The 14,052-nt window shown below is 43.4% G+C and overlaps 1 protein-coding gene across 5 annotated transcripts in view; it reads left to right on the top strand.

The window, feature by feature from the left end:
* Positions 1–4,859, top strand: part of LOC118088409 (sodium-dependent lysophosphatidylcholine symporter 1) — a 37,827-nt gene extending 32,968 nt beyond the window's left edge. For all 5 annotated transcript variants that reach the window (XM_060277376.1, XM_060277373.1, XM_060277377.1 and 2 more), the window contains one exon: positions 614–4,859. In XM_060277376.1, the coding sequence (XP_060133359.1) occupies positions 614–656 (43 nt within the window). In that variant the 3' untranslated portion in view covers positions 657–4,859. The remainder of the gene's footprint in view (positions 1–613) is intronic.
* The last annotated feature ends 9,193 nt before the right edge of the window (positions 4,860–14,052 follow it).

The following is a 14,052-nucleotide window of genomic DNA, read 5'->3' as shown; positions in this document are numbered from 1 at the left end:
AACCCTGAGAAATGCTTTCATTGGGGCTGAAGGGGGCAAAAGAATATGCACAGAGAGGGAAGAGATGCCGATCTCCTTCCACTGACCTTACCCAGCCAAAATCACCTATCCACCTACCCCCATAAGTCTTAACCCAGGGTTGGGGAGCCTCTTGCCCTGGCATCCCCAAACTGCGGCCCTCCAGATGTTTTGGCCTACAACTCCCATGATCCCTAGCTAACAGGACCAGTGGTTGGGGAAGATGGGAATTGTAGTCCAAAACATCTGGAGGGCCGAAGTTTGGGGATGCCTGCTCTTGCCCATAGCCCTGATAAGGTCTATTCTGGATCCCAAAGCTGCTTCCCCCATATGTGATGTGGGGTGAGTGGCAGGTGGAGACACTGTTGCTGATGCACAATTTGCAGTGTGTTCCCAATGGTGCCTGCACATGCTTGCTGGGGCTGATGGGGATTGTAGTCCAACAACTTCCTGGGGGCACCAGGTTGGCAAAGGCTGCTCTACGAGTTTGTTTGCCCCCTTTCGGAGAGCTCTGTGTGGCTCTTCCATAATTGCCCGCTCCGCACCAACCTGCCTCTCCTCCGATTTCACATTCGTCTTTGCTGTTTCTATGCAGGCATCAGGGTCAGACAGAACGCCCAGAATCGGAGGCAAGTTAGTCTCTGGAGGGAATTAATTCACTCCCGGCCGTGAAGAAGAAGTCATGACTACTTGCGGGAAAGTTGCTGATGCGTCTTGCCTCCAGTTGCAACACTACAAAGGGCAGGTCTCTGGCTTCTTCCTTTTTTTTCATCCAGGAGCAGCAGTGAAGACATCTCGGGTGCTTGCGCAAGATGCCAAAGAAATTAACTCCACAGAGCTCAACATTTTTACAACAATCTCCTGCCCAGGGACAAATCCCCGAGGATGTGCTGAGGATGGAACAAGCAGAGGCTTCGCTTTAAAAACTAGAACGAACTTCTTTCTCAGGGGAGCTGGTGGTTCTAGAACTGCAGGAACTTTTAATGTACATTTATGTAACAAATATATCTCTTGCCTCGGAAAGAGAATGAATTGTGCTACGATTCAGTGACTCGTCTTCTGCACTTATATGATTGATGTAAGCTCCTCACATATGAGTAAGGAAACTAGGCCAAATGCATATTCAATTTCAGGACATTTTAGGGAACTGGAACTCAGCTGCCCCGAGGATGACCCCGGGCAGCTGCTCTCAATATCATTATGGGTCTCTCTCAACCTCAGTAGTTTTCCACAGGTATTTTGGCCTTCTGCAATCTCCAGAACAAAAAGCTATCTTATTTGCAAGCTGAACTGGGACCTCTATGCATTTATCTGTACGGTGGCATCCATTTGATGCCTCCCCATGACAAGAAGAATGCTTGTTTAGCTCAGTCTGGAGAGGCAGAGAGGGTATGTTCTTAGTGGTAGAGCACATGCCGTGAATATTGAAGGTCTCAGGTTCCACCATCAGTGTCTTGAGTTAAAAGATCTCAGGTTAGGAGGGCTGAGGAGCTGCTTGGAGAGCTGCTCTGCCAGTCAGAGTAGATCATCCTGAGCTAGAAGGATCTGTGACCAGAGGGAAGTAAGATGGGACTCACCCAGCTGGCCTGGCATGAGTTGACCTTTCTCCAGGTCCTGGCTGGGACCTACCATGACGTTATTCTGATAGGCTATTAGCACAAGGTTACCAGACGTCCCCGTTTCCCGGGGACAGTCCCCGGATTTGCAAATCTATCCCTGGAAAAATTCTGTCCCCGGATTTCATTAAATGTCCCCGGGAAATGTGACACCCTGCTTTCCTGGAGTAATATGCAGCTGGGGGGGGGGTTGAAGAGTGCGAAAGAAGGGCTTTGCACCTTGCCCGGCAGAGAAACTGCGCCCCTTGCGTCCCTCCCGGGCAATGGCACACTGCCTGCCTGTGTTTCCCAAGCCTCCCCTGATCTCCTGCCCCCTTCCCCCTTCATTTTGAGACATCGTGGGTGGGCAGCCATTGCCCAGGAGGGGCGCAAGGTGTGCGTTTTCTCTTCTGGGCAAGGCGCGGAGGGGTGAGATGACTTCAGTCCCCTCGGCCAACTGGAGCAGTAGCAGAGCTGGCGCGGAGCTGGCAGCTGAGCGTGAACGAGAGCATGTCCCTGACCGCTGGGAATGGCAGAAGTCGAACTGGAGCAGGGAACCCTTATGTTCTTTTAAGTTGAGGCTGCTTGAGTTGAAGTGCCTCCATTGCAGGGGGGTTGGCCTATATGCCCTAAGGGGTCCTTTCCAAATCTGTGATCATCCCACAGTCGTATTCTCAAACTCTGCTTCCAACTCCACCCCCCAGGTTTCTCTGCTCCTCCGGACTTCTCAAGACAGCAAAACAGCTATAATAATAATAATAATAATAATAATAATAATAATAATAATATATATTATTTATACTCCGCCCATCTGGCCGCGTTTCCCCAGCCACTCTGGACGGCTTCCAACAAAACACTAAAATACAGAAATCCATCAAACATTAAAAGCTTCCCTAAACAGGGCTGCCTTGAGATGCCTTCTAAAGGTCTGGTAATTGTTGTTCTCTTTGACCTCTAGTGGGAGGGCATTCCACAGGGTGGGTGCCACTACCGAGAAGGCCCTCTGCCTGGTTCCCTGTAACTTGGCTTCTCGTAGCGAGGGAACCGCCAGAAGGCCCTCGGAGCTGGACCTCAGTGTCCGGGCAGAACGATGGGGGTGGAGACGCTCCTTCAGGTATACCTGATGTGTAGATGTAATTAGGAATAATAAAGCATGTAAATTTTTTTTTTAAGTGTCCCCGGATTCATTGGAAAAAATCTGGTAACCATACATTAGCATTATGGGAAGCGCCCCAGGACAAGGCAAGCACAGAATTGAACATGCTAGTGAGACCTCCCTGACCCAGGCCAATCCTTAGCTTCCAACCTCCCCTTGCCTGGCTACGAAATAGCCTCGTAGTTTCCACTTTCCTGGTTACGGGAATCGCCTCCCTCTGAGGGGAGACAAGCCTTTGGTGGACACCTGCACCCAACCTGGTCCCAGCTCCTGAGGACATGATGCCTGCCTGTTTGTGAGGCTACGGATGCCAACATCCTTTGAGCCATTTAGCAACGGCATCTTGTGGTCTGGTCTATTTCAGTATGTGCTAATGTGGTTGCCATGCACACTGATGGCTTTTATCTGTGTTTTTAACTAGACTGAGTCGTTAGTGATTTGCCTGTTTATTGCACTGAGCCAGTGCAACAATACCGTAGGTGCTTTGTGAATCACGCTGTGGAGCCAGGTTGACATTTCAGAAATAAGATTCCTTTTTAAAAATAATAACAATTAATTGGGGTGTTCTTTTTCCAGGGGGAGGTCAGCTTCAGCTGACCATGTCTCAGTCGCAGAAGCTTTATTCTTCCAGTGCAAATGGCATTCCCCTTCGTGCCACTCAGTGCTATGAGACTGGGATCAGGGGGTCAGAGGTTGTGACTTATTAAGGCAGGCCTGAGATTTCCCCCCACTGGAATCCTACCGCCAGGAAGATAGAAGACAGAGAACACCAAAATGTTGCAAAGCTTAATGCGGCATTTGGATTCTCTCTCAAAAACATAGACAGTTGCTGCAGCGTATTGGGTTCAAAGAGACCTTCATTCAACATACACACCCATGCTATTAGACAAGCCGCTCTCCTCTATTATTATTTTTTTCAAAAAAAATGATTGCTTTTATGAAGACAAATATATAAACAACAAATAACACACACACACACACAAGAAAACACAACATTACAAACAAAAACAAGAACATATAAAAGAAAATATACGTTTCACAATTTTTCATCCTTTCTAATCATTTTGGGGTGACTTCCCCATATCCACCCATACTGCATTTCACTGTATTTCAACTTTAGCAATTTATATTTCCTAACTTTTTAAACATATTTTATATTTATCTATACTTATTTTAAATCTAACCATTAACTATCATTCTTTCATATTATCCTTAATCTTAAAATAATCTGTAAAACTACAACATTATACGCATTTCCAAATCCATTTCAAACTAGCTACAGTAATATTGCAATATTTCTTCAAATAATCTTTAAATTTCTTCCACTCTTCTTCCACCGACTTTTCTCCCTGGTCTCCCGGTCAGTTCAGCTAATTCCATATAGTCCATGAATGAAAATGACAAGCCACTCTCCTCTAGACACTTCATCTGCAATATGGGGCTAGCTATACTGACCCACCTTACAGAGTTGTTGTAAGGGTCAGAGTGTACGTGAAATGGTTTGAAAACTCTAAAAGAGCTACGCAGATGTGATCTCTTTTTATTACGGTCACAGCTATGCCCAGATTCCCGCCAGATTCAGCCCTGCTACATGCAATGCTTCTCTGATCCTGGGGAAATAGAAGCCGTTGCGCTGCTGCTTTTGCTGAAAAGCAGCTGATTTCTCGTCTGCAACCCAAGGCCAGAAACGCACTTCAGGAGTGGGCTGCTGCGTACAGCGTGTTCCTTTTCTGCCCCTGCCACTTCATTCCCATTATATTCTGGGTTGCTCCCTCCTCCTTCCAAAAGGCGGTGGCTTTGCGGTGCCAGGGAAATCAAAAGCTGCTGTTATCCCATCCTACTAAAAGCTTCACAATTGGTGTGATTTGTATTCAGGTATTCTTGTAACTTGCATGTTACACCGTGTGGGCTGGAAGAGTAACGAGCATCAAGCTGTGCTTTATACTTTGGAGTTTGACTGAATATTTGCATTTTCCAATGCTGACATCTCTCGAGTTGTTTCGTTTCAACTGACAAAAGCTGCCTGTATTTTGTATTTTGTATGCTTTGACAACCAATACAGAGGTTTCAGTTTCCCCCCTTCTCATGCACTGTCCCTTATTCTTCAGCAGGGCGGGGCGTGGGGAGCATCTATTCCATTCCTGCCTCTCACTTCTGTGTGTTTGCAGTGGAGGGTGGTGAGGGAAAGCACATATATAGGGAAGGAGGTGGTGTAGTGGTTAAGAGCGGTAGACTCCTAATCTGGGGAACCGGGTTCGCTTCCCCGCTCCTCCACATTCAGCTGCTGGGTGACCTTGGGCTAGTCACACGTCTCTGAAGCCTCTCAGCCTCATTCACCTCACAGAGTGTTTGTTGTGGGGGAAGAAGGGAAAGGAGAATGTGAGCCGCTTTGAGACTCCTTCGGGTAGTGATAAAGTGGGATATCAAATCCAAACTCCTCCTCCTCCTCCTCCTCCTCCTCCTCCTCCTCCTCCTCCTCCTCCTCCTCCTCCTCCTCCTCCTCCTCCTCCTCCTCTTCTTCTTCTTCTTCTTCTTCTTCTTCTTCTTCTTCTTCTTCTTCTTCTTCTTCTTCTTCTTCTTCCTTAAGATAAGAATTCTGCAGTGTGGCCTGAAGACTCCTTTTGCTTCTTGAAAAATGGCATTAGGAGAGGAGGGCCCAGGTACCTCAGAGATGGAAGGGCCTGTGGTGAAACACATACAGTGGTACCTTGGTTGTCGAACTTAATCCATTCCGTTTGACTCCTGAAACCGTTCGAAAACCAAGGCACGGCTTCCAAATGGTTGCAGGAGCTTCCTGCACTCAATCGGAAGCCGCTTTGGATGTTTGGCTTCCAAAAAACGTTTGCAAACCGGATCACTTACTTCCAGGTTTGCAGCATTTGGGAGCTGCTTTGTTTGGGAACCAAGCCTTTTGACAACCAAGGGACCACTCTAGTTGATTTCACCAGTTGAATGACGCAAACCAAGCTAACTGGTGGGCATTTGCTGCAGACGAGGATTGATTGGGATAGGTTGGTGGGCAAGACAAGCTAATCAATAAGTGGGACTTAGGGCAAATTGTTGCAGCGTGGAGTGCTCCTGTTGTGAGCTGCTCATAAGAACATGAGAGCCCTGCTGGAAACGATGCCTTATGAGGAACGGCTTAGGGAGCTGGGTATGTTTAGCCTGGAGACGAGAAGGTTAAGGGGTGATATGATAGCCATGTTCAAATATATAAAAGGATGTCATATAGAGGAGGGAGAAAGGTTGTTTTCTGCTGCTCCAGGGAAGCGGACACGGAGCAATGGATTCAAACTACAAGAAAGAAGATTCCACCTAAACATTAGGAAGTACTTCCTGACAGTAAGAGCTGTTCGACAGTGGAATTTGCTACTAAGGAGTGTGGTGGAGTCTCCTTCTCTGGAGGTCTTTAAGCTGAGGCTTGACAGGCATATGTCAAGAATGCTTTGGTGGTGTTTCCTGCTCGGCAGGGGGTTGGACTGGATGGCCCTTGTGGTCTCTTCCAACTCTACGATTCTATGATTCTATGATTCATCTAGTCCAGCATTTTGCTCTCCAAGTGGCCAGCCAATAGCCGATGGGAAGCCTGCAAGCAGGACTCTGAGCAGAGAGGCACTCTTCCCACTTGCATCAGGTTGGGGAAGGCTGCCTTAGGCTATTTTGGAAGGTGCAATAGCTTAGTGGCAGGGCACATTCTTCTCACACAGACCATCCTGCCCCGAAACCTTGCCTTCTTCAGTTAAAAGGACCAGGAACGGCAGATTTGTCAATGATTCTCAGTTTGGAGCAGGCAGTTCTAAGCCAGATGGACCCTTGTTTTTTAGCACTGCAAAACAAGGCTGATAAAGTTTTAGCTTCAGTATGTTCTGATTTTGAAAGCTGCAATGTGAAGAGTAGGTCTTAAACCTTCTGTGCAGTTATTTGTCCTTGCCTCTTCTGTTTTAACTCCGCAAGGGCACACGAAGGAGGAAGATTTCATGACAAGCACAGTTGCTATCACTTACATCAGAATCATTTACTTCAAATCAGGGCTTCTTTCTTCTGTGTTCTAAAAACTGGATATACCTCTGATAAAAATATATATTCCTAGCTGTGTGTCTCCCCAGAGGGTTTCTCCATTTCAAAGGATAAAGGCTGCTTGTGGTTTGAGAAGAAAACTGCCTTTGAATATTGAGCACTCTTCAAAATTTGACCTTACAGAGAATCTTCCATTTTTAGCGATGCCTCGTGACCCTGTCAAAATGAATGTAAAGAAGTAATTTGAGGGGTGTTAAGCTACAAGAGAGTGCACTGTGCTTCAGCGTTTATCTTTCAGTTTGAATATTGATATCCTACTGCACACTTTTAAGACTCCTGAGGTTGAGTTGGGCGGAATTGATGAGTCCTGCTGCTGAATTAATTAAGAGCATGAGAATAAAAGCCTGGCTGGATTGGCCAGTGGCTCACCGAGTCCAGCATTCTCTTCTCACAGATGCTCCTACGCGTTCGACAGAATAGTCAAGGGAACCAAATTGTTGTGATTTATTTATTTGTTTAATTTGTATACCGCCCTTCATCCGCAGATCTCGGGGTGGTTCACAGACCCCACTCCAAGTACAAAAACACACCTTTGGTGCCAGGAGGACTTATTACATAAAAACACCAGAAGAGCCTGCTGGATCAGGCCTATGGCTCATCTAGTCCATCATCCTGTTCTTACATTGGCTAACCAGATGCCTGTGGGAAACCCAGAAAGAAGCAGGATTTGAGCACAAGAATACTCTCCCCTCCTGTGGTTTCCAGCAACTGGTATCCAGACGCATTCCTGCCTCCAATTGTGTCGCCACTGTGGCTAGCCCTCTCCTCCATGACTTTGCCCAATCCTCTTTGAAAGACATTCAAGTTGGTGGCCATCACTTCCTCTTGTGGGAGGGAGTTCCATAGTTTAACAATGTGCTGCATCTGGTCCAGTACGTCGGCATGGGAGCTCCCTCTCAATGTACTTACAGCATTGCTAAGAATGTTTCAGAAGCCTTTGAAATGGTGACAAGAAAATAACTGAATTCTAATGAGTTCCTGGTCTGGTCCAGTGAAATTGTTCCACCAAGTATCACATTGAGAGTGTTATAAGAATTTTGAGGTCATATATATATATATAATAATTGTTCATAAAACATGTACATGAATGTACAGAAACATGTCTGAAGCAGCACAGGAAAACAGGCCTGACTGACACCATTTTGACTCTCTCTGACCAGGTGTTCCTCTGCAAGGAAGAAGGGGGGTGGGGGGAACCTTCTCATTGTCTCAGGAATTAAAGTGATAATCCCTGGCATCCTGATACCTGACTGCCAGACAAAAGGGTGTGATTAACTTGGCTGGGAAACAGGGAAATGTAAATATCTCTCAATTTTGTTGATTAGGTTCTGGGGGCAGGGGGCAGGGTCCAGGGTGCTCAGATTACTGCCACCAGACCTCCCCTTTCATGATGTACCTATGATGAATCTAGGGAGGGGGGGTCTTGGGCTACACCCCTTCTGTGACATATGGATGATGCTTCTGGGGGGTGGGCTGAAACCAATTTCAAATCTCTTTTTAAGGGCAAGACATCTTTGTTTGGGGTTCCTTCCTTGTTCTCCTGTGTGAGAGGAAGGACCCTGTTGCAACAGCAAAAATAAAAGTGCCTTGCTTCGCACGTCCTGGTTTGGTCTCTGTTATTTGGTGGGCAGGAGACGCTTAAACTTTGTCTGCTTGCCAGGATACCTGGACTCTTCCTGGGTCAAGGATCCACTTAATTCTAGGGCCGTGTAGCTCTGCAAAATTTTTACAACAGTTTGGCGACCACTTCGGGGACCCAGTTTTGCCTTGAGCTCCGGGTTCACTGAGGAAGGGGAGCCCAGCGCGCCCTTGCCTCTTTTGCAGGGGGGTAAACCAACCTCAGGACCCGAGGCACTTGGTAGTAATTGAGAGTCCAAGCGGGACCCCCAGGACGAAGCAACGTTTAAAGGGACAAGGCTGTTTTTTTTTAGGAACCAGTTGGAAGCTGGAGACAACGGGATTCGACTGAAAGGATCGGTCGTGAGTATTAAAAGGGGACACCTTGGGTGAGCTAAGAACCACAGCAACTAAAAATCTATTTCTCCACTTGGACTATCCTTTTCTACTCTCCTCTTTGGACCTTAGTTGCAGCAAGGCTGCCAGGCACAGTTACAGAGTAGAACTGAGGTCCCGGGCAACAGTCTTTACGTTAAACGCAGAGCTTAGAAAGACTGTCCCAGCTCCCTTCTGCCAAACTGAGCAGAAGTCTGAGCAAACTGTCGCTTTTCTACCAATCTGGGAATCTGGCTATCCCAGCTCTGTTTCCTATTCCTCTGCTCTTAATCTTCGGGTGAAGCCGCCCCTAGACACCCCCGATCCCCACCGGGAAGTGACGGGGTTGTTCTAGATCGCAAGGTCACCCGTTCTTTTCAAAAAACCTTCCTTCCAAGGCTAACCACCCGGCATTGCGTGGGCAAGCGTCCAGGGCAGGTAGTCTTTCTATTAGATTGTAAGAGGCAGGAAGTTGCTGTGGAACCCTCAGGCAATTGATGACCAGTGGGAGGGTTCCAATAGGGTTTTAGCTGCACCAGGCCGCCTAGTAGTTAGTGCACGCGAACGGCAGGCAGGAACACCACTAGGACGTGGGGGTGAGTCATAGACTCGGGAAGTTAAGAGTGTCCAGGAACAGGGTCGGGGACCCAGAACTGCAGTATAAAAAGACAGAAGTAAAATGGGTGCAACCCACTCTAAGGAATTCCTTTCCCAGACTCCCAACCGAGGCAAAGCACAACTGAGGCTTTGCTCCGGTAAGGACTTTGAGGATGAAAGTCCACTCCAATTCGTTCTCTTAAATTGGCATGAAATCCCCGGGGCGGACAAGCTTGAAGGGAACCAATTGCAAAAACTTTGTAAGAAAAAAACATAGGGTCCGATTTACTATGGACCACCCAGATGAGGGGAAATGGCTATCAGGAGGTTCCTTTAACATACAGTGAATCTCCGCTTTAAAATTAACCCTGGTGAACTCTGAATGGGAAAAGTTTTGTGAGGAATCCTGCAAAGTATGTTATGGTATAAAATTATATATGTTTGCATGTTACATGTTGTCTGTGTTGTCTGTTACGTGTATGTGCGTCTGTTCCTTGTGTCTGCTATAGATAGTTGTTTCCTTTAAAGTAAATGAGAGATATAATCCAGGTTTAGGAAATTAGGGGTTTGTGTTTAAAATTTGGCCATGACACCCACAGACTGCCTTTTTTAAAGCATGCATAGTTTAAAATAATATAAAAATTAAGGCAAGCTTGCTTAAATAATCTTATGTAAGGGCTTGATCAACCCAAAAACATGGCAAATATTTAAAAGAGTGGAGGTAGTGTGTAAAGGTTTGTTTTAAAGAGGCTGTAGAAGGCCATTGTTTCCTCTCCAAAAGTAAAAAGAGGGGGCAGGATGAAGGAAAATAACGAGCTGTAAGTTTAAAAATGCTTGCTCAATGCTTTGAAAATATTTTAAACTTGAAAATGTTCATAAACTCCAGCTATAAGTGGATAAGAGATGTACTCAAGGTTTAGAATGTTATGGGGTGTGTTTAAATTGGCTACAACATCCATAGACTGCCTTCTTAAGTGTGCATAGTTAAAACTGCCAACTTGTTTAAATTTCTAGTATAGAAACAATGTTGAACCGATCAATCTTAAACATTATAAATATGAGAATGAGGTGTGCAAATGTTTGTTATTGAGAGAGGCTCCAAAGGGGAGTCTTTCTCCAAGTGACTAGATGAATATTGACTAAAGGAAAATTGAACAGCTATTCCAATAAAGGTGATTTGTTTGTCAAAAGTAGAGCTTCCATAGCCAGGAATTGTCTATCTGAGTCTAGTTTTAACTTCAATTGTGTTGGACAGAAGGGTTATTGTTGGGCTCCCCATATCAGTCTCTTAAGAAAAAAACAACTCATCTGCTCAAGGGTTCTGTATAAAGTTGGTATTTTCATTCAAATCTTGTGAATCCTGTATCTTAGAGGGTTAGACTAAATGACCTCAGGGTCCCTTCTAACCCCCATTTTAGAGCTATGTGAAAGGCAATGTGTCTGATGTGGTGATGGGTTGAAATTCAGCCCAGCTCTGCTTTCTGGCAAGGAAAGATTATTGGTTTTCAGAGTTGGAACAAGAGTGTAATTGTTTTTTTTTATGGAGTGATTATATAAGTTTTTATCACGTTGTCTATTAAGGTTTAAAGTTTAAGCACATATGAAAGTCTTGAACATTTCCCAATCTTTATCCAATCTTAAGGTTTGCTAAAGGCTTCTATATAACGTTGGTACTTTTAATCTTCCCCTTCCTTATTTTTCCCTTAGTACACACATGTGCTTCCGTGATAGGGCATAGCCTGTGTTTCCTTCCCAGTCAGGCGTCTGTACTCAAATGTATGTGTATCCTAAGGGCAGTGATAGTGTTGAGATCCCCATATTTCAGAAGGGGGGGACTAGATTACTCAAGATCCCTTCCAACCCTTTCCAAACTTAGAAAAAGGAGGGAGAGAAAATGTGTTTGTAAGCACTGAAAAGTGAGTTTAAACCCTGGTGGTATAGTGAAATGGCCTGAATTCAGTCAAGCATTACTCTTTGGTGGAGAAGGATGGAAAGATAGATTTTTAAAGTTTGGCATGAAGAGTTTGAGGTGCCATTCAGAAAGAGGTAGAGATGGTATATCATGCATTGAAAATGAATGTCTGGTGTTATTTTTTCCACCATATTGTCAGCTATTTTTTTTAACTGCAAAACTCCAGCCAACAGTTCAAGTAAATAAAGGGCCAGAAAATTTTGTCTGGAATTGGTAAGGCTGAAAATCAATGAGAATGCAAAGGATTTTATGAATTCTGGCTCTATGGCCATATTACCCATAGATAAAGGGGCAGAGAATTTAGTCTGCCATGGCTGTAATAAATTAATTAAAAACAAACAAACAAACGAAAACATTTGCAATTACGAATTCACCCCGAACCCTGTAGATAAAGGGGGCAAATCAAGATTTATTTTGCCTGGGGTATGAGGTGTTTATTTGGTGACTTCATTAGGACTTTAATCTGACCCAACTTTTATTGCAGCTTCCAAGTTAGTTTAAGGTTTATAAGCCTGCTTCTTAAGCAGCAAGAAACAAGAAACAATGTATCAAATTGTATTAGGACTCCAAACAAGGAAAAAGAATTTAAACTGGCTCTGAAAAAAAAAACACTGCTATGTTTCTATCTTTTGTTTGAAATCTAACCCTACTTTAAAATCTACTCTTTCCCCTTCCCTTCCTTTATTCAGATGGTAATGTTGTCAAGAGGTACAGCACTTTAAAAAATAAAAAAAAAGGGTATAATAGACTGCCGAATCATGAACTCTGTACATGCACAGAGGCTATGTCAGCTTGAAGAGGAAAATAGAGGAGAAAAAGGAGGTTTAAACTAAGGGGCGAAAAGGTTATAATCTGCTCATGAAATATTATTCAAATTTCTTAATGTAAAGCTTTGAACCACTGAGGGAAAACAACCTCATGTATGTTACTGGTCCATCAAAGTTAAATGGTTGCCAAGTTTCAAAATCTTAACATGCCAGATTCTTTCCACAGGTATAAATAGCAGAGTACTACTATAAGTCTGTCTCTTGAGTAGTTTATAAATTAATTAAGAGGTTCAAGGTTATGCTTTGCACATGAAACTTAAATTTAAATTTCTTTATGTAAAAATAAATAAATAGATAAAGAACCATTGAGAACCATCAACTGTTTAGAAGCTGCCAATTCCAGTTCAACATGCAAAACTCTGTACATTTTAGGAACATTTCCTGACTGATTTTCACATGAAATAATTTTCCCTTTCCAGCAGGATACTGAGATTCAGTGTGCAGAGAAATTCTTTCAGAACCTTAATGCAAAATTATCTCCCAATGGGGGGGGGGACGCCACCTAAACAAGCCCCCTCCACACTTGGAAATTCATAGAAAATTGCTGTCTACCAGTTGACAGACTATGCAAACAAAAGGCTCCATTTCTTTCCTAGCAGGTACTCAGGATGGATACTTATCTCTCATTTGCATTTCACCCCGAAGCATTACCCTATGTTAATATAACCCTCCCTTTTCTAATGTAGCAATGATTGAGTGTTTTGCCAATTTTTTTCTTCCACAGCACAAAAAAAAAAAAAGAAAGAAAAAGTGAGGAGTGAGGAGATACAAACAGTAATTTCATTTCTCTTTGGCGCTTCTCTTTAGCTTATAAATAATCTGCTTCCATTTATTAAATCAGTTTTTCCATTATGTCTATGAAATTATTCTAACAATAACCAGGTATTGTTTTGTGACTGTATTTTGTCAGGTAGTCTTGCCTGAGTATTTCTTATTATGATGAATTTCAAAGCTTTTTCCGTTATTTTACCATTTTTCCATCTTAATTGGATATTTCACCTTCAGATCTTTAAGGTTCCTCTCCAATTTATAATGTCTTTGTATTATTTAATGATAATTCTTTTTTTAAAAAAAATCTGATATCTTTGTGTCAAGTCCAATTTCATTTGAAAAATTGTTGTGTGAGTGGTAATCTAAATTTTATTTTATTTTTGTATCTTTTTTTTGGTATTTCTACTTTTTCTTTCTGTACATACAAATGTAGCATCTAACTCATTCTTTCCTGTAAATAATAATAATAATATTAATCCCTTTCAAACAAGATACGTGAACCTCAAAGAGAATTCAGAACCACATAAGGAAAATGTTAATAACTTATCGATTGTGTCCTAATTAACAAAATTTTTGTCCTTTGTTTCCTCCACAGCCAAACTAGGTGAAGTAAATTAAACTGACTGAGCAGACAATAACAGCAGTAATTAAATATGAATGATAATAATAATATTTAGATGAATAAAATGCTTAACTATGATCTTATATTCTTTGCAGCTTCCCAAGAAGAAATTTCTAGAATATTCTCCCCTTTCTTGACTTTATCATTATTATACTATTTATTATTATTATTTTTTAACTAATTATATCTTCAGACCCCAACCCCCTGCAGGCCTATTTTCAAAAGGATGTTTTACAGGAAACCAAATTGACATTTTATCTCTTTGATCACAACCTAAGAAGGAGGACCTAGAAAGCTATAACGTTTCAGCAAGGTTTAGAAGTGCTGGCATAGAAGTACTGTTAACTTCCTCCCAGTGACTCGAAGGCAGACAAGAAAACCCCCTTGTTGGAGATACATGCAAAAGCAGCAAGAATTATCTCAAG

Source organism: Zootoca vivipara, chromosome 7, assembly GCF_963506605.1.
Source record: "Zootoca vivipara chromosome 7, rZooViv1.1, whole genome shotgun sequence".
NCBI classification, from domain to species: domain Eukaryota; kingdom Metazoa; phylum Chordata; class Lepidosauria; order Squamata; family Lacertidae; genus Zootoca; species Zootoca vivipara.
This window is presented reverse-complemented; position numbering and strand designations above follow the sequence as displayed.